Source organism: Vipera berus (genome assembly GCF_964194415.1).
Source record: "Vipera berus genome assembly, chromosome: 1".
In the NCBI taxonomy this organism is placed as follows: domain Eukaryota; kingdom Metazoa; phylum Chordata; class Lepidosauria; order Squamata; family Viperidae; genus Vipera; species Vipera berus.
Genome location: NC_138202.1, coordinates 130,708,173 through 130,729,113, shown reverse-complemented (window position 1 = coordinate 130,729,113; position 20,941 = coordinate 130,708,173). Strand labels below are relative to the sequence as shown.

The window sequence follows — 20,941 nt, the reverse complement described above, 5'->3', positions numbered from 1 at the left end:
CCCCTTCATTTGGAGAGCTGCTGCCTTCTTCAAACATGGATGAAGGCAGCAGTTCTGCAAATGGGGCAGTGGAGGTTAAGAGAGCTGCGCGCGCAGCTCTCCAAACCGCCACCGCCCATTTGCAGAACTGCTTCCTTCGTCAAACATGGACGAAGGCAGCAGCTCTCCAAACGGGGTGGTGGAGGTTTGGAGAGCTGCGCGCATAGCTCCCCAAACCTCCGCCACCCCATTCTCTCAATGGGACTTTTTTACTCCCACTTTTTTTCCAGAATGGCCGAGGAGGACTGGGAGCCACAGGAGATGGCTTAAAGAGCTGCATGCGGCTCCGGGGCCGCGGGTTGCTGACCCGTGTCCTATACTGACTGAGCATTATTTTGGAATCTCAGTATGACATGTACTTTGAAAAAATGAACTTCTGAAATAAGACGTTGCCTTTTGAGAAGACATTAATTGTGAACTGCATGTATCATGATTGTACTTGGATTCATTCACCCACTAAATGTAAATTAAGTTATTGAATATAAAATTTAAAACCCAAATAGATGAAGGGTAGATGGAACTGGCTCCCAAACATGTCAGTAATTCATTAAGCTCTTTTTTTCTCCTCCTTTAAGTATATTAATGTTACTTTGTATTATTATTTCAATACAGGGTGGCGTACTTTGACTTTAAAACAAGATTAGGGCTGTGCAGCACTTTGGATTTGAAAGGGAAAAGGTGCTGAAATGTGCGGGCATGCTGACATGGCATCTGTTAGCAATTCTTTAAAGCAGCTGCATCTTTTCCACTTGTGGCTGCATGCAATTGCTGTACAATCCTGGTAAAGAGATATTTAATTTAAAGAATAGCCAACAGGTATTCATATGTACTCTAAAATGTCTTTTTCCCTCTGAATCCCAAGTGCTACATGCTCCTGCCCAAATCAGGTGCAAAAGACCAGAACCACATGTGAAGTTACAATTAAACTGATTTATTACTTATCATGTCTCTGCACAAGAATCTACTCACTTAATGGTTAGCACTATCTTGACATTATATAAGACTTAATGGAATTCAAGAGGGGGTACTTAGTCCATTTGTTACTTTGTAGAGACTCTGGGCTGATTCCTCTTTTGACTCCGTCCCCAGGTTTTGCCACTCCTTCTGCTACACCCTCATCTGTCCATCTATTTGTTTTTGAGGGCAACAAAGGCATGTCCCAGGGTTGTATTGATGCTACTCTATGGCCTGTTTTTTTTTTAAAAAGTGGGGAGAGTAAGTGAATGAGTTGGCCCTTTACCTCTTCCTTTTAATGCAGCTTTTAGACTATGGGTTTCATGCTTTTGTCTTAGTATCTTATATATTTCCTTGGAGTCAATTACAGATGGCAGTTGAAACTGTCTTAGTATCTGACTTCTAATGATTGGCTTATATTCATTATCTTCTGTGAGCTAGTGGGTGTCTTTTCCTCAATTTTATTTATTTATTTATTAAATTTTTATACCATCCCACTGGTAGAGTGACTCTAGGCAGCAAATGAAGTGGCTTCAAGGAGGAAAACTTATTTCTTATAGTTCCTTGAGTATAAGGTATGTACGTGAATCTTCAGAAAGATAATATACGCACCATTCTTAACTGCTGAATGGTTCTCCCCAGTAGGTACACATACTCAGTGACATGTAATTTGGGAGTAGTAAGTTTCTGGTATTGGCCATAGATTTACAATTGAAGGATTTATTTATAACCACTGGATCTGGCAGGCATCGCAACAGTGTGTCTATTAGACTTTATTTTATTGCCAAAGTGTTTATTGTCAAATCAGCCTTATTTCATAACAGTGTCCTCTGATATATGAATCTTTTGCGTGAAGGCTAATTAAAGGAGTTGCTAAAGGTGCTGTCGATTCTCTGGATTTCAGCCTTTAGGGGTTCCAGCCTTTTGATTCTTAAGGCATGTCTTTCAAGGGGTTCTTATTACTTTCATTATTCCTTTCAGCATTGGATTTTCCCCTCTTCAGAAGTAGGGATCACAGTCTGTGTTGACAATTCATAAATCGCAGACTATCAGCAATAAAGCAGCTTTGTATGTTCTATATAAGTTTAAGACAGATTTGAAAGGTACTTCAACACTTTGAGTTGGAAATAAAAAGTTTCCCCTTCTCGGTTGTAGAAAATTGTAGAAACAATTGAAAGCAGTGATGATATTATGAATTTACATTTAGATTCTATACATGATTACCCAGATGTAAAGATGTTTAAAACCTCTCTTCATACTTTGTGTACTTATATATTAGGTAACTAATACTAAAAATAAAATAAATCTGTCTTTCTATGGCATATGATGGGAAGGCATTCCAGGAGTAGGAAGTATCCTGTTAGAATTATAAAACCTTGATAAAACCTTGTATGGAGAATACATATCTGTTTTTTGAAAGCTTTTAGTCAAAATCGAGGCACTGTTCTAAGAGGAGACAGAAAGAAAAAAAAATAAAGAAGATAAAGGAAGCTATCTCCCCAAGAAAGATGTGAGAGTTCATTGGATCTCTATATGTAAATTTTATTTATTGTAGAGAGGTATACCCATCTGATTGATGCGAGGTTTGTTCTTCCAGTTGTGTGTTTATTCCCAAGATATCTCTGACCTTAGGCCATGACATTTAATATGGGGTGTCCCCCAAGTGCTTGGTTCATAGCTATCTGATTGTTTGATCCTCTATCCCCTGAGAGAATAGCATGAATGCAGAAAGCCTGGTCATGGTGTGAATTGGGGTAACTGGTAGTTTGGACTATCAGGGAAAGCCATGCTGTGTTTAATCATCCCCCAAATCTATAAAGGTTTAAATCTATGAAGTTACATGTCATGCAGCCTTTAATTTAGCAAACAAAGGGTTTCTTTATAGACTTAGCCACCCATGGTCATAAGTAGAACTCAGGGCCTGTTACCTGTTACTTCTCTGCTTTGACATCATTAATTTAAACTATCAGACAGAGGACTGAGCTGCCTATAGTGCACATATTTTTTCACCCCACAATTCTTTTTATCTGTAACTTTTATATATTGTTTGCTATTTAAATGTAGAGATGTGTGTCAAATGAAAAACAAAGAAGAGGAATGGGAACAGACTTACATTTTCTGCTGTCTTTTCAAAATGTGTTTGTCAAAGAGGAAAAACTCAAGTCTGTTGGAAATGACAAGAGAAATTAGAGCATCAGCATAGGATCCATAGGTTTCATTATTGGGAAATGACTTCAGATCAGGGAGCAAAAATGCCCAAACTTCTGGAGAATGCATGTATTATATTGTTCTCCTGTCTAATATATGCAGGTTTTGATTATTAAGCTCAGACAGATCCATGCTTGAAATAAATTTATATTAAATAATTTAAAAAAGCAGTTTAATAAGCTAAGATAATAACAGTAATAATAATAATAATAATAATAATAATAATAATAATAATAATAATAATAATAATAATAATAAAATTGGAAGGGACCTTGGAGGTCATTTAGTCCAACCCCCTGCTCAGGCAGGAAACCCTATACAATTTTGGACAAATGGCTGTCCAGTCTCTTCTTAAAAACTTCCAGTGTTGGAGCATTCACAGCTTCTGGAGGCAGGTTGTTCCACTATCCATTGCTTCTTGTCCTGCCTTCAGGTACTTTGGAGAATAGCTTGACTCCCTCTTCTTTGTGGCAGCCCCTGAGATATTGGAACACTGCTATCATGTCACCCCTCACCCTTCTCTTCATTAAACTACACATACCCAATTCCAGCAACCGTTTCCTATATGTTTTAGCCTCCATTTCCCCAATCATCTTTGTTGCTCTTCTCTGTACTCTTTCTAGAGTCTCAACATCTTTTTTACATTGTGATGACCAAAACTGGATGCAGTATTCCAAGTGTGGCTTACCAAAGCATTGTAAAGTGGTACTAATACTTCACGTGATTTTGATTCTGTCCCTCTGTTAATGCAGCCTAGCACTGTGTTGGCTTTTTTGGCAGCTGCAGCACACTGCTGGCTCATATTTAAGTGATTGTCCACTAGGACTCCGAGATCCCTCTCAGAGTTACTACTATTGAGCAAGGTACCACCTATACTATACCTGTGCATTTGATTTTTCCTGCCTAAATGTAGAACCTTACTTTTTTCAACATTGGATTTCATTTTGTTAGATAGTGCCCAGTGTTCGAGTCTGTCCAGATCCTCCTGTATCTTAAGCCTGTCTTCTGGAGTGTTGGCTATTCCTGCCAGCTTGGTGTCATCTACAAATTTGATGAGTTCCCCATCTATCCCCTCATCCAAATCATTGATGAAGATGTTGAAGAGCACTGGCCCAGAACAGAGCCAAGGGGCACCCCACTACACACTCCCCTCCCTGCACATGCGGTTCCATTGAGGACCACACACTGAGTATAGCCGGTCAGCCAGCTATGGATCCATCTGGTGGTGATGCTGTCTAACCCACATTTTTCTATCTTATCAAGTAGTAGGTTGTGATCTACTTTATCAAATGCCTTACTGAAGTCCAAGTAAATTATATCCACAGCATTCCTCTGATCCACTAATTATTTCACTTGGTCAAAGAATGCAATAAGATTTGTCTGGCATGATCTGTTTTTGACAAACCCATGTTGGCTTTTAATAATGACTTTGTTTGCCTCTAGGTGCTCGCTGATTCGTTGTTTGATTATCTTTTCCAGAATCTTCCCAGGTATTGAGGTCAGGCTGATCGGTCTGTAATTTCCTAGATCCATTTTTTTTCCTTTTTTGAAGATGGGAACTACATCAGCTCTTTTCCTGTCCTATGGTAGTTCCCTGGTGCTCCAGGATCTTTAAAAAATATAGTTCAGTGGTTCTGAGAACACATCTGCCAGTTCCTTGAGAACCTTGGGGTGTAATCCATCCGGTCCTAGTGATTTGAACTCGTCTAGGCTGGACAGGTGCTCACTTACCATTTTCTTGCCTATCTTAAGTTGTGTTTCTATTCTGTTTTTTATGGCACTATTTTTGATAGGTTGGACTGTTTTTTCCCTTTGTGTAAAGACAGATGCAAAAAAAAATAGTTCTGCTGTTACTTGTCACCTTCTTGCCACTTTCACCCACTAATTGACCAATCATTTCCTTCCTTCATTTCCTTCACTTTTTTCTTGTTTTTTACATGTTGAAAGAAGCTTTTTTTGTTATTGTTGACTTTGGTCACAAGCCTTAGTTCATTTTGAGCCTTAGCTTTCCTCACTTCATCTTTGCAGGCTCGGGCTATTTGCTGATATTCTGACTTAGTTATGTGCTCCTCTTTCTACTTTCTTATACTTGTCCTTTTTATCTTTCAGTTTATCAGAGAATTCTTTATGCAGCCATGCTGGTTTCTTTTGAGAGCTGTTATTTTTCTTCTTCGTTGGTATTGTGCTAGACTGGGCTTTTATTATCTCACTTTTCAAAATTTCCCAAGCTTCTTGAGTTGTTTTCCCCTTGAGGATTCTCATCCATGGAATCCTTCCCAAGACCTCTCTAAGTTTATTGAAATTTGCTCTCTTAAAGTCCAAAACTCTAGTTTGACTGTGTTCTATTGCTTGTGCTTCCATAATGTTGAATTCCAATATTGCATGATCACTTCCTCCCAAGGTTCCTGTGGCTTCAACACCTTTTATCATTTCATCTCTGTTAGTGAGAATTAGTTCCAAAATGACTAATCCCCTAGTTCCCTTCTCTACTTTTTGGGTAAAAAAGTTGTCTGCTAGGTTTGTCAGGAATCTGTTTGATCTTCCACTAGGTGCAGAGTTTGTCTCCCAGTTGATGTCAGAGTAGTTAAAGTCCCCCATTACTATTGTGGTGTGCTTCCTACATACCTTAGTTAGCTGATACCTTGGTGATATTTTGGCATATGTTGTGGGTTTGCATATTGCTAAATGTCCTGGCAAATCCTGATGCATTGGGAAGGGTGGTTTCAGGTCAGCCTTGATGAGTTAGTCTCCATTATTTCCTTGTTTCAGTGATGATTGTGAGGGCTTGAAAAATTCATGTCCGTGGATGGAGAACTCTGAAACAGAGACACTCACATTACAATCTAAAGGAAGGAATTTCCATGTCCAAAAGCATTGTATGTCTAAAACAAGTCTCTTTGGGATTAAGGACTTAGATATAAGTCCTACTTAGAAAGAGCTTCTAGTTATGCATTTGTAATATGAAAATACACATACATATACACACACACATACACATATACATATATGCACACGCACACACATGTATGTATATTCATTCGTAAATGAAATTTCTGGGAGTGATTGCAAAGAGATTTTCTTAGCCTTCTTTGGAATCTCCTCTAGCGATTGATATTCATGACCTGTATTTTGTACTGTACAGTATTAAGAATAGCTGAGGGACACCTGGCATACTGCAGTTAATAATTTGCAGTACTTTTTTGTTCAGGGTTGGTCACACTGGGATTGCATCTGGCATCTGGATTCCCAATCTTCCAGAGAATCACAGGAACTGTGATAACATTACAGAAAGAGGATTTAAGGGTGGGAAAGGGAGTAGGGAGATCCTGAAAGATGACAACTGAGGAGACATGGAACATTTAACATTTGGACATAGAAACAGTTGACCTCCCAATGGATGCCTCTTCCAGATTTATCCTTAAGTTTACCAAATAGACCAAAAAAATTGCACTAATAAAACCAACCATTTTGTCAAATTTTAGCAGCATAATTTTGGTGTATGAGATGGAGCTATATGTTTCAGGTGGGTCACAGGTTTCCATCTCTGATTTGGTATAGGTGACATACACACTGCTAAATTCAGGTTTCTCCTGCTTTAGCAATTGATGGTTTCCTGGCTTGTGCAAATGGGATTCAAAACCCCTACTGCATTCTTTCATCATAGATTTTAAAATTCTCTAGCATCATTTTGCAGTTCCTGCATGAACTGGATCACAGTGATTACAGAAGCTTTTATATGCAAGAAGTGTCACATACAGGTAGTTCACAACTTACAACCATTTGTTTAGTGAGTGTTCAAAGTTACAACGGTGCTGAAAAAAGTGGCTTACAATCAGCCTTCACACTTAACAACTGGCACAGTCAAAATTTGGGCACTTGGTAATTGGCATGTTTATATGACAATTGCTGTGTCCCAGACTCATCATATCACCATTTATACCTTCCCAGTCTACCTCTGACAAGCAAAGTCAGTGGAGGGAGCCATATTTGCTTAATGACCATAGCAACAAAGATCATAAAACTGGGCACATTCACTTAACCATTTTGCTTAGTGATGGAAGTTCTGGTAACAATTGTGGTTGTAAGTTGAGGACTACTGGTAATAATAAGACTTTATTAAGTTTCTCTTTCACATGAATCGGTAGTACAGCCAGTCATTGGGAGCTTTTGAGCAAATTGCCGCAAGAATGCTAATAATAGACTTTACTGTTCCTTACCATCCAGCCCAAGGAAGCAGATAGAACCTTCAAATATGGCCTAAATTTGATAATGGGTTGGAACAGTCTATGTCCAAATTAGCTGGTGATAGTGTGGATAAATAAACATTCTTGGGGATAGAAGTTCTCCTTTTGAACAAATGGATGTGATTTTCAACTGTCACTAGATTCACAAGGGGCAATTATAACATGGACCTTTTCACACAGTTAAGGTTTGGGTCCCAGGAAATTTGATGACAATTATCTGTGTTTTAGATGTACCCTAACTTTTACTATTGTCATGATTTCTCTGTGGGACTAACCCTGAAAAATATCTAATAGTTGGTGGTGGTGTAAAATGGAAGGCTGCTAAACACTGCAAGATACAGGTACCATTTGATATCCTGAAATGTTGATTGCTCATTTGTTAAATGTAAGACCCCAGGGGCTTGAGATCTGATTATCTAACACAGGGGTTTCAAACTGGCGGCCCGTGGGCCAGATGCATCATGCGCAGGCCATGCCCACCTTGCCTTCGCAAAGGCAAAAAATGTTGCAATACATCATGATATGTCACATGACTTGATCAAGTTTGACACCTGTGATCTAACACAACATTTCTGCCATTAGAAACCAATGTTAAAATCTGGCCTTTTAAAGGACACACAGACATACCCAAACACCCATGGTCACCTTCTGTAACTCCCTTGAAATTTGACCCATTTCTCTCAGCATTTAAAAGAATTGTAAGGACTCATCTTTTTTAATCAAGCTTTTGGTTGTTAAATGTTTTAATATTGAAAGCATTTAGTGTTAATCTTTACATTGTGCCTGCGCATGTATTTTAATTATAGTAGCTGCCTTAAGTGCTCATCTGAGCAGAAAGACAAGATATAAATTGAATAAACAATTATACAACTTATAATACCATGGGGAAAACTAAAAGCCAAAAACTCTTCTATTCTTTTAATGATAAGGCAACTGAAAGTTAATTTTATTGGATTATTTCTTTCCTGCAAGAAATAATGCCTTTAAAATACACACACATATACTCTACAATCTGTAGTAACATTTTGAATGTCAGTTGGTAATCCTGAAAATAATTTCACAAACATTTCTATTTTTGTGATTCACGTGTTTTTAGGTTGTTGGATAGAGTTAGATTTTTTTTATACATACGCTGCTTCTTTTTCCAAAGAATATAAAATTAAGGCTTCATCTTAAAATGATTTGGGAGTAAACATCTCTTTTAGAAATATTATATGCTACTGTTTTCTGCTTCCCCTTAAATAAATCTGTCTAACTGGAACACAGGTAATGAGCAGAAATTCTATTATCTTGAAACTGTTATCTTTTCTATTAACGCACTGGATTATTTGTTCCATCTTGGTCAGATCCTTTATACACGAAATGCTAACTGAAGCACAGTTTGAGAGCTTTTAATAGAACTGTATGTCTTATGTTTATATGTGGTTATGCAGGGTTGTTGTTTTTTTTAATTTTGGAGTGCTCAAGAAAGCTTTATCTGCCAAAATTCCTTGTGACTAAACCTTAATAATAATTATGTCCCATTTATCATTTTAGTAGAATAACCTGATACATGTCTAATTTTAGAGGAAAGTTGCCATTCAGAGAGGATGGAAGATGAAAGTCCAAATGTTTTAATGTTTTTCAACACAAGGAAACCAAAATCTCTTGCATTACAGGAGATTTAGATCTCCACATCCTTCTATAGTTTCTAATAAATATTCCTCATTCCCGCTAGTGGGATTTTTTATATAAAAAAGAGCTTTATACCATAAAAACTTCTGCCATTAAATAGCCTTTGCCCAGCCTTTGATAGTAAGATCTGAAGCTACAGTGAGTTCTTTCCATTACCTGCAACGTAGATTAGAAGACTGATCATTGAATCAACTTTATTAAAATTAGAAAACTGAACTGAATTAATTAGAAAACTGACAGACCTTGCTGTAGTAGCTGCTACCTTGGTGACCACCCCTCATTATGTCAAAATAGAATTCATGTATTGTTAATTATTCACATATTGAATGATACTCCATTGGAGATCCATTAGTTGAATGCCATGTGGAAACAATGTCATTGTTCCTCTATCTTTTTCATTTTTCTTTGCAGATCTGAAGCCTTGGGTTTCCAATTTCACATACTCTGGTGTACGGGACTTCTCTCAGCTTGCTCTAGATGCCAATAGGAATCAACTCATTGTTGGAGCCAGGTAAATTAGAACCTTTTAATTGGAGCAAGATCGCTTCTCTAGTTCATTGCCTGAATGTTACTGTCTGCAAAAAGAGATTGCTTTTTCAGCCTGCGAGCACACTCCATGTTGCTTTTAAAGCAAAGCCTTAATTTATGTAGAAAGGTTTTAGAAATGCAGTAATAATGTTGAAGAGGAGAAAATTGCCAGTCATTCTTGTGGGGAAAAGTGTAAGTAAAATGAGGAATTAATGAAGCAAAAAAGCTGTCATTTCCTATGGATCATAAAGGCTATAAAATCTTTTCTCAGCAAGGTGGTGTCCACATGTATGGAAACAGAACTAGATGAAAGAAAGAATTCAGCCCATTAACGGAGAACATGTTCACATAGTTACATACTATAGCCCCAGAATATCAGGCAATTTGTCTTGGAGAATTTTCAGTTTGAATGAACTTGAATCTGTGCTATTGCTAGAACACTTTGCAGAAAAGGATTATGACCCCCCTCCCCATAACCTTTGCATAACCTACGATTACTAATAATGCCACCATAACATTAGTAGTCCCTAGTTTATTCATAAGTAGCATTTATATCCTGACAGCATTTAAGAACTTAAATTACACCTTCCTAAATTCTTAGTATTTCTGTAACTCAAAGTGTCTGAGATATTATCACATAGCACTTAAAGCAGCTCTCTGAAATAGCTCAATCTTCATATTATAATTGAGATTATCCAAGGATATGTGAGAGTTGTTTAAGATATGAACAGGTTTCTTTTTGGCTGTTGAGTCTTTTCAATGCCTATTGCATTATACAGTCTTCCTCTGGCAAAAATGTTGGCCTGCAGGGGAAAAAAAGTTGAATATCCATTTGTCACATTTTGGTTTATTGCTGGCTTTTGGGGGCTTGTAAAAACCTAATTGTGAATTCAGATAACTGTAGAATACCACTGTACCACTCAAGCAGTTCAGTATCTATGGAGTGCTCCATCCCCAATTTTAGGCTCCTGCCTTTTGGATCTGGTTTCATCATTCAGGTTCCCTTGAGGCTATTTGTCACTCTGAAAAGTGGGCTGATAGACCTTTTATGTCTACTTTGAGAGTTTAAAAACAGCATTTAATTCCTCGCATGTCTGAAAGGACAGCATTTCCAAAGAGCAAGGAAATGGCAATTAAAGGGTAGCAATGTGATATTATCTTCTTGTTCAGAGATAAGATAAAGTTAATGCAGTGCTGGATGTGTCTAGTGCAGGGATCCCCAACCCCTGGTCCATGGACCAACACTGGGCCGCAGCATGCCAGCAACCGGGCCGCACAAACAAGCAAAGCCCCATCTGCGGGATGCAGGCAGTACATGAAACCACACCCGCTCCGGTCCATGAAATACCTCTCTCCACGGAACCGGTCCCCAGTGCCCAAAAAGTTGGGGACCTCTGGTCTAGTGAAGAGATAAACATAAATCACATAGAGGCTTTTTGATAAAGAACATATGAGAAAGATTACACATACTGTGCTGTTTTTTCTTTATTTCTGATGTTTATGAATTGTGCCAAATGTGCTACATCTTGTTGAGACAAGAGCATCCCAGACTGGATGCTTAGAAACAAAATGCTTAAGGAGTTGGGGATGTTTGTATTAAATTGTGTGCAGGTACTGGCTTGCACCACTGGATGAAACACTGTATTAATTTGTGGCAGAAACAAAAATGGTATGAAAAACTAAATCTAAGAGCAAATATTTATTTCTTTGGAAAGGGCAGCAGAAGTTCTCATTGGTGATGTTAAATGGTTCAAGAAGAGTGGGTAAAGAGGACAGCCAGAAGAGATGTCAGGAAAAATTCTGCAAAATCACTGCTAACTTAGAAGGATTTATAAAATATTTCTTTTATATAATTTTTAATTTTTATATACTTTTTTGATGAATTCTTTGTTTATTAATTTTATATGCTGCCCATTTCACAGTACAAGGTGACTCTGAGCAGCTTGCAGTGCAATAAAACACACAGATGCCAAAACAATTACAAATGGTCCTTGACTTCCAACCATTAATTTAGTGACTGTTCGAACATACAATAGCTCTGAAAAAAAGTGATTTATGACCGTTCTTCACACTTTTGACCATTGCAGCATTCCTGTGGTCACATGATCAAATTTCAGGAACTTGGGAACTGGCATGTATTTATGACAGTTGTACTGTCCTTGGTTCATGTGACCACCATTTTTAACCTTCCCAGCCAGCTTCCAACAAGTAGTCAGTGAAGGAAAGCAGATTTGCTTAACAATGGTACAATTCATTTAACAACTGCAAGAATTCGCTTGGCAGAAAAGGTGATAAAATGAGGCCCAATTCATTTAACAACTGCCTTGGGCTCAATGGTGGTCACAAGTTGAGGATTACTGGTATGACTATGAAAAAAAAGATTAAAAATATAAAAAAATAAAATAAGCAAAAATCAAGGGGAGAGATGGATTGCCTTTTCTGTTAATGTGCCTCCAGCCAGGAGCTTCTTCAGGACTCCATGCCAGTCAGCATAGCCAAATTTTAAGGTTTTTCCTTAAGGCTAAAAGGGGGGGGAGGGGAGAATCTCAACTCTTGTGGCAAGATGTTCCAAAGGGCAGGGACCATGGAAGAAAAGATTCTTGTCCTGGATCTCACAGCCAAAATTCCTTGCCTGGTGTGGTCTGTAGTAGGTCTCTTCTGCAAGCATGAGCAGGACGGGCCACTTTATAATATATGAAAGATGTTTTTGAGAAATTTTGATGGCCCTATGAATAGATGCAACTCTCATTATGACTTTTTACAGGTGGTCCCAGCAATTAAATGTCTGCATGCTTTTCGTGCTGGTTTATATCTCCAGATTGTCAAGAAAAGCAAACTGGATCAAGGGAATAATCTCAAATTTATATCTCTCTTTTCTTCCAGAAATTCAAGCATGTAGTACTCCCTCTTCCAAGATAATTTTTTAGTTCCCTGGTGGCTTTTTGGGTGGTAGGATTCTGAAAAGGAGTTAGACATTTCTGTTTTCCTAGGCAGTCTTGGCTGAGAGTTCTAGTCTTTATTTATTTTATTTATTTTATTTTAATTCCATTTATATCCCGCCCTTCTCCGAAGACTCAGGGCGGCTTACAAGCTTAGCAGTAGCCTTCATTCTATGTATATGCCTGCTTATTAGGGCTTTCACACACACCCCAAGCGGCATTATTACAAAGTCAGCTTAATTGCCCCCAACAATCTGGGTCCTCATTTTACCTACCTCGGAAGGATGGAAGGCTGAGTCAACCTGGAGCCTGGTGGGATGCGAACCTGCAATAATTGCAGGCAGCTGGTGTTACTTAAGGAGGCATTAGCCCACTGCTCCACCAAGAACTAGATTTTTTTTTGGGTGGCTGATTGAACCTTGGAATTCAGGCTGGCCCTCCCAAAAGCCTTGGGATAACTGCAATAAATAAGGTAAAGTTATCAGGGAAAGTAAAGACAGATAGGTAAATTATTTTAAATTTTTCATTTCAGTGTTGTTAGAGTTCAGCACTAAAACCTTAATTTGCATTACACTTCCTTATCCCTCTCTGCTTGTTCCAGATCATTAAAACTTGCTAGCTATACAGATCTCAACCTCAGCTACCCATTTCTGAAGCTTTGCCTGAGTTGTCGTTGGTAAAATAAAAATCTTTATTTCCTAATATGTCCTAATATCACTCAATCCAAAACTATTTTGGCTCTGATAATCATGTTAAAAAGGAGTACACTCAAGACATTTGTTTAAAAGCTTGTTCTTGGGATAAAGGGATGTCTTCTTCTAACCAATCTAGATTCCAGATGAAGTGATGTATCACTCCATTGTAGAACAGGAATTGCAGCTTGAGTGGTAACTTGGGGTAGAGGAAGTAAGAATGGCAATTGGCTACTGTTGTATCTAAAGTGGGCTAGGTAGTGGTAAATGATAGTGATCTCCTCTCAAACCTATAGTAGAACACATTCAGGTCACATTCAGGAAGCCTGTGGTAGCCAATGATATTCCAGGCTTTTCCTCACAGTTGCAGGTTCATTAGCTGAGAACTGATTTCACAGTTTTTTTGGAGTCGCTTCTCTTTGCTATCCAGATCTCCCTTGTTAATACATTGTTGGCCTGATTGTACAAGATCCTATCTCCTTTCCTGTAGCCTTCCTCTTTGGTGCAATGGAGCTTTAGCTTTGCTGTAAAGCAAAGCATATTGTTGTTATATATACCCTAGCTCTTGGTAAGGACACACATGTCCTCACAAAAGCTAGTATACGATGTCACAATACCAGTAAATCCATCCAAGTCTGCTTGAAGCAGCTTCAAAAACACTCCAGTCCACGCAATCAAAGCAAGCCTGCAGCTCTAACTTTGCCTCCTCAGTCTGTTCCCTATTCCACAGCTCCAGTCATGAGAAGGTAAAATCTGTATTGTTAAAGAACTTAAATTATTGTATTTACAGAATATTATCAAATTTTACAAAATTCATGCCAGTTGGGTGATTTCTGGGACATACACACTTCTCAGCCCAAGCCACCTCACAGGGTTGTTGTTGTGGAGAGAATAGGAGGAAGAAGGGAGTATTAGGTATGTTTGCCATTTTGAGTTGTTTGTAAAGATAATAAAGATAAGGTTTAAAAGGCCTTTAAAGGAATGGCCTTTAGAGAATAAAGTGACATTAATTATTGACAAAAATGTTAAAAAGTCAGTGCTCGGATATGATGCCCTAAATAGACAGAATAATCTCAATTTAAATTCAAGTCAAGCCAACCTATTCTCCAAACACAGATGCAGAGGAAGCAAAATTTGTACAGTTCCGTGATAATTTGCAGTACCTTGACCAAACACCACAAAAAGGGTCATACTAAATTACAGGAGACTGGAATAGCTCCATTCTATTAAAACTAAAATGAAATTTGAAAAAAGCCAAAAATGTGGTATTGGTGTGTGAAACAGAGAAGGAGACACCGAGAAAGACAAATAGATTAATATTTAGAACAAATACATTTTAAAAAAAAATATGTGAAGAAATTCTGTTCGGTCAGCAAAAGCAAGGTCTGATACTGAGTGTATTTTAGATCATGATCTCTTCCTCACAAAATTACAATGTAAACCAAAGAAAAAAAATTATCAGATGAACAAGATATGACCTCTGCATTATTCTTTATTATATGGTAAAGGTCAGTAATAGATTGAATGGGTTATATTTGATAAATAGAATGTCTGGAAAATTCTGTATTGAATTTCATGGCCCCATTAAAGATGAAACAAATAAAAATAACCTGAAATGCAAAAACCAAAGGAAAGTGAGGTGCCTTTCTGTTGACAAAGTAAAAGTAGCTAAAGAAAAGTGGAAGACAAATTGTAGTAGATTTTATTTAATTATTTAATTAATCATATTTATAGAGGATCGTACACAGAGGAAATTTGCTAAGGTGACTGCCGAATTCCACTTATGAACAAGAAGTGACAAGAAATTGTATCTAAAAAAGCAATGCAGAGGCAGACAGAAAGAGAAAGCGAGAGAATATAGTACACCAGTAGTATATTTATGGCAGAATTCCTTATTTTGGCCCTTGCTTAATTCTGTACACTATGACCACTTTTCCATTATTCTGCTAACTTCCAGCTTTATTATTCCAGCTTTATATAATTAGTATGCTACCTTGTTGATGTTGTAGCAGAGTGTTACAAACAATCATAGATCTATTCTGTTACACTTTTCCTCTGGGACACATTTATATATTATCATCATTTTTTTTTAAAAAAAAGATATATATTCCCCATCGAACCAAAGATTATCTTGGTTGTGAATGTCCATTTGGCTGTCTACTTATTTATTTAATAATCAAGTTTATGTATCAGCCCATCTTACAAGAATTTACTCCTGGTGGTGTACAATCGTTAGTAAAAAAGAATACATGTATAAAAACAAGACATTTAAAATGGAAAAATCAGCATTAAAAATGAAAATAATTAAAACTAAAAATATATACAGATCCCAGAGAGAGAGAGAGAGAGAGAGAGAGAGAGAGAGAGAGAGAGAGAGATCTCAATGGTAGAATCATCTAAACAAGGTCACGAGGGCATAACCAGATCTTGATGGATTTCTGGAACATCAAAAGCGATGGAGCTAATCTAAAGTCTGGGGGAGAGAATGAGTGTTACAAAATGCAGGTGCCGCAGCAAAGAAAGCTCATCTGGGACCTGCCAAATGTAGGTCGTTGGCTGATAGTATCGGCAACATGTCCTATCTGCTGAATCTAAAAAGAGAATCAGAGACAACCTGGTTGATATAATTTGAGAGAGGCAATCCCTCAGATAACCTGGTCTCATGACATTAAGGAGTTTAAGATTTAAAATCAGCATCCTAAATTGGAGCTGGCAACCTTCTCTTGGTAGAATACTGTTGTTATTTCTCTAGTGCAGACATGTCAAACACAAGGCCTGCAGGTTGGGTCCGGCCCAATATGTGGGTCCGTCCGGCCTGAGGACCTGCTCTGGAAACAGTGAAGGACCAGCCTGCTGCACCTCAGACCGGCCCAGGCCGAACAGGCACTGATCTGCAACCTGGTTGCGTCCATAAAAGCTAGAACACACTCAGCCTTAGATTCACAGGGCAGCCCTACTCTTTGGCCTGGGCATGTGCACAAGTGGAGTCCGGCGTCCTTGCTGGCTATCTTGCCTCGCAGGCCCACTTCACCCAGGACGCTGGTGCTGGCCGTCTCCTGTCCGCACACGCAGGGGGCAGGACAGAGGTGGCGGGGCTGCTCCTTGCTGGTTCCAGGGTTGGTTCCAGGACTGCCCCATGGATGTAAGGCTGAGAACATTCTGGCTTTGATGGACGCAACCAGGTTGTAGATCAGAACTGCCCCCCTACCACCAGCACCTCCAGCCTCACAACCACAAGGCTTTTCTTTCACCGGGACAGCCCCCGCCTGCCCATGTGGAATTACAAGACTGGCAGCTACATGGCAGTGCTGGCAATCTCTCCCCCTCCCATCACCCCTTCCTGAGCGCAGAGGAAGGAAAGAGATGAGAAGGCAAAGGAACAAATGGAAGGAATGGAGGAAGGAACAGAGGGAGGAAGGGAGGAACAGAGAAAGGAAGGGAGGGAGGGAAAAAGGGAGGAACAGAGGGAGGGAGGAACGGAGGGAGGAAAAAAGGAAGGAAGGAGGGAAGGAAGATAGATTATAATGAGGGGGAGGAAGGGTCTGAGGGAAGTCCTGCCTTAACACTTGGCCGTGAGCAACCCTGCTGCCCTTTCGCCATCCCCTTATCCCCTCCTCCTGACCTCTCCTTATGGTCTCCCATCCTATCACTGAGGATGCTTTGGTTACAGAGCCGGGTCTCCTCACATGGAGAGGGAGTGGGCTTCCCTCTCACCCACACATTTTGCCCTCTTGCAACACTATGAGCAACTTGGCCAAAGAGAGTGAGCACAGCAGCAGCAGCCTTGAGGAGGAGGTAAGCACAGCTGGGCGCCCCCTTGGGAAGTGGGGCTAGGTTAGGCTGGGCTGCAGGATCCTTGAACTTGAGAGCTGTGCACTTGACCTCCACAGCCCAAGGCTCTGGGCAGCCCGCGCCACCATCCAGGGGCCCCCTTGCATGGCCTGAGAGGGACGGTGAACCTCCTGCAGTAGACCATGTTCCGGCGCTCGTCCTGGTCCCACCCTTCTCCGCTGGAGACCCTTGGATTTGTCCCAGGCCTGCATAGTTGCCCCTGACACAAGCGATGTCAAGCTGGCCATGCCCACTCAGTAGGCCACGCCCAATGCAGCCACACCCACCCAGCCCCCGAGGGCAACCACAGTGCTGAGGCGGCCCTCAATGAAATTGAGTTTGACACCCCTTCTCTAGCGTATTACCTTGCATCTAAATATCAAATGCTGAGAGAACTAACTCTGTATTTATTTATTTATTTATTTGACATAGTCTGTTTGTAAATTGTCCAATGCATCTTCTTTGTACTTTAAATTATTTCTATACTACTAATATCCCAACCTAAAGATAAACAGATAATCTGCTAATAGTCCCTGTAGCTAAAGAATTTTATGCCTGTTGTTTTTCACTGTGTTTTGTTATAGCGAATGTTGAAGGATCACATCTTCATGTTTGTCAAAGTGCTAACATTTAAAACAGTAAAAAACATTCATTTCCTTGTTCCATTTTCTATTATGCTACAGTAAGTTAAAAGCCAGTTAAAGTGTGAAAAATGTTTCCCTAGATGATATAATAAGAATAAATCTTCAGGATGTCTGTCTGTACCTGTTTTAAATCTCTTGGAGATAGTGTCAAAATGCTACATTAATGTTATTTTTTTTATTTTAATATATATGATATATAGATATATAAAAATCTTGAGTGCTTACTGGAGCAGAAGTAGATTATCAGTCAATCAAATAATTAATCGTTAGTACAACAAAAATTCCATAATGGTTTGAAAAAGCTTTAAAACGAATAAATCATACAACAGCTTAGTAGCAGCAGGTAATTAAGAGACAGCCAAAACTCCAATGATCAAGAAGAGAAAATGTAAAAAGCAGATGTTATTTTCTTTACTGTACACTGTTATTCTACATAAGGCTTTTATCATTATACAATCTTTCTGACTTATTCCAAGAATATAACAAGGAGTCAAAATAACATCACCTTCTATTTGAAACCCTTTCAATATTTCCCACCGGTTTATCAGTGTTTGAAATTACAACATTAATTATGTTAAGATGAAAAAGTTAAAGTGGTTACACAGTGCATGTTATTTATAATATTTTCAGAGGTGCCTATAACAAACCACATGCCAGCAGTTCGATTCTTAGCAACTCAAAGTTGACTCAGCTTTTCATCCTTCTGAGGTTGATAAAAGGAGGACCCAGATTGTTGGGGGCAATATGCTGACTCTAAACTGCTTAGAGAGGGCTGTAAAGCACTGTGAAGCAGTATATAAGTCTAAGTGCTATTGCTATTGCTATATGAAATTTGTTGGGTATGATATCATGATGCAAACAGTATTGTATAGATCTTTCTGAACTCTTTTTGAAGTTGGAATAGTTCCTTAGTTCTGTATAAAGTGAAATTTCTGTAGTGCATGTAAGTATAACCCATTTTGTAGAGAGATAATGTGTAGTTATTAGCGCCTGTGCTAAAAATACATGACTCTCTAAAAATCAAGAGATCTTCTAGCTAGTTGCAGCTGGGCGTGTGTGTTTTTTTCCAATTAATTGGGGAAAAATGTTGCATAACGAACAGAGACCAGGTTTTTCACTATTTTCTTCCTTTTTAAAATACATTACATTATATCAGTGCTGGGCCCTTCACAGCTGTGTCTCCATATTAGCCTTTCATGAAGCACTGTGCAAAAGAGAAACTTGTGTTGGAGAGCCCTATGTGGCTGCCAAAACAAATCAGGCTTTTTCTTGCCAATGTATGGAGATCCACCATACAAACTTGCTCTTCAGGCATGGCTTCCAGGTGTGACCTTATAGGTATTCCAGGAAATGCTGAGTCAAATGGGTATTGGCCTGAACAGCCTGCTGTTGTTGCCATGAGGTATTTTAAAAAGCAAAGAGAAAAGTGAAGACAATTGTAGCAAATTAGAAACATATACTTGGACCTCCAATGGATTTCCAAATGTCTTGTAGTAGTAACAGTAGTAGCCAGTTACATTATTTTTAGCCAGTATTTGCACAAGTTGCATTCGGAGTGAAATGCCAACTTTTGCATGGGTAGAACCTAGTGGCATTCTTTTACATCCTTTTTTTCCTTTAGAAACAGACATCATTAACACATTTGTTGGAACTTGTGCAAAGTGCTCACTATTTCATTTTGAGGAACTTTTGAGGAAAGTCGGGGAAACAAAAGCATTATTATGTATTTCCTTCTTTTGGGATTAGGATTAGGACCTTTCATAGAAAACCACTGTGTGCTTTTCTTGGAGCTGATAGTGTGTGTTATGCTGATGTTTGGAAGAAGGCATTAAATCTTCCTAAAGAGGAGGGGAAAACAGGCATTGTGGGAAAAGTTCGAAGGCAAATTAATTGGCTTTCTTTTCAGTTTTCAATTGAGAAAATGTCTTTTTCCAGATCAAATGCTCTTGCAACTGGTTCGGCTTGAAAGAATGGTTGAGCTCCTTGTCTTTTTTCTTTTCTTTTCTTTTTTAGTTAGAAAGGAGATTGCAGCTAAACAACTGCCCCAATACAAATGGGCATGCAGTATATTGTGTGGACAGTGGAGGTTTGCAGGAAAGACAAAAATAAAAGTAAATTATGACTTCAACTATTTATTCACAATTCCCCCTCCCCTAGGAAAACGGTCCAGTCATATTCATAGTTCTGCTTGACTTCTTCCAGAGATATAATTAATCAGTATCTGCTTAACATCTTTGATACATGTTCTTTTTGAGTAATAAACTATGGATATATATGCTGCTATATCCAGCTCTGGTGAATATATGGATGCAAAAACACAAGTAATAGAGTTTAAAAATGTTTGGGCACTGGTAGAAAACTGAATATAGAATTTGGCTGGGTGAGATGCTGATAGAGTGATTGACAGAATTAAGATTTTGTAGGAATTACAATAAGACTATAGAGCATAGGTTATAATTAAATATACCAGAGTTGGATTATCTGATTTAATTCCCTGAAAGTTTTGGCTGGGTCGTGAGTCAGAATATTGCCTTCTCTTAGAATCAATAAACTACAGTAGGGATTTTTGTGTTCAGGAACATAATTTCACTGTATTAATGTTGACCCAAGTCTTATGACTGTAATCCAGCTGATAATACACTCAGAATCACAACTTTGTCAGGTGTGCAGTTTGGTAAGTATCTGTTCTGTGAGTGTACAGCTGATGTCCCATAGAGCCTTCTGAAGGGAGGATGCAAAGCTGTTGGAAGCAATCATTTGGGGATGGATTTTTCAGGCTGCTATGATCTTATGTACTGGAAGTTCTTGATTTAGGACCATTCCTTTAGCAAAGTTAATGATGACACTTAAAAAGAGACTTGCAACATCACGGTGTCCCCATGGTTATGTGTTCAAAGTTTGGGTGTTTGGCATTTATGATGGTTGCAGTGTCCCAGGGTCATGTGATTGCCTTTTATGACCTTCCCAGGAGCTTCTGACAAGCAAAGTCAAAAGGAAAAAAAACAGATATGCTAAATAAGTATGTGATTTGCTTACTATAACCACATCATTTGCTTAATGACCATTCGTTTTAATGTCATAAAATTGGGTGTGCTTCATCTAACAATCCCAATTGTGGTCATTACTTATAGTCGTTAATAGTTTTATTGAATGTTTTACAGATCTACACCACTCAGAATGATCTGGTA

At 38.7% G+C, this 20,941-nt stretch overlaps 1 protein-coding gene across 1 annotated transcript in view; it reads left to right on the top strand.

Moving 5' to 3' along the window:
- The window catches only part of SEMA5B (semaphorin 5B), a 203,776-nt gene that overhangs the window by 13,409 nt on the left and 169,426 nt on the right, over window positions 1-20,941 (top strand). The window contains exon 2 of the mRNA XM_081315124.1: window positions 9,531-9,630. Within this exon, the coding sequence (XP_081171250.1) occupies window positions 9,531-9,630 (100 nt within the window). The remainder of the gene's footprint in view (window positions 1-9,530; window positions 9,631-20,941) is intronic.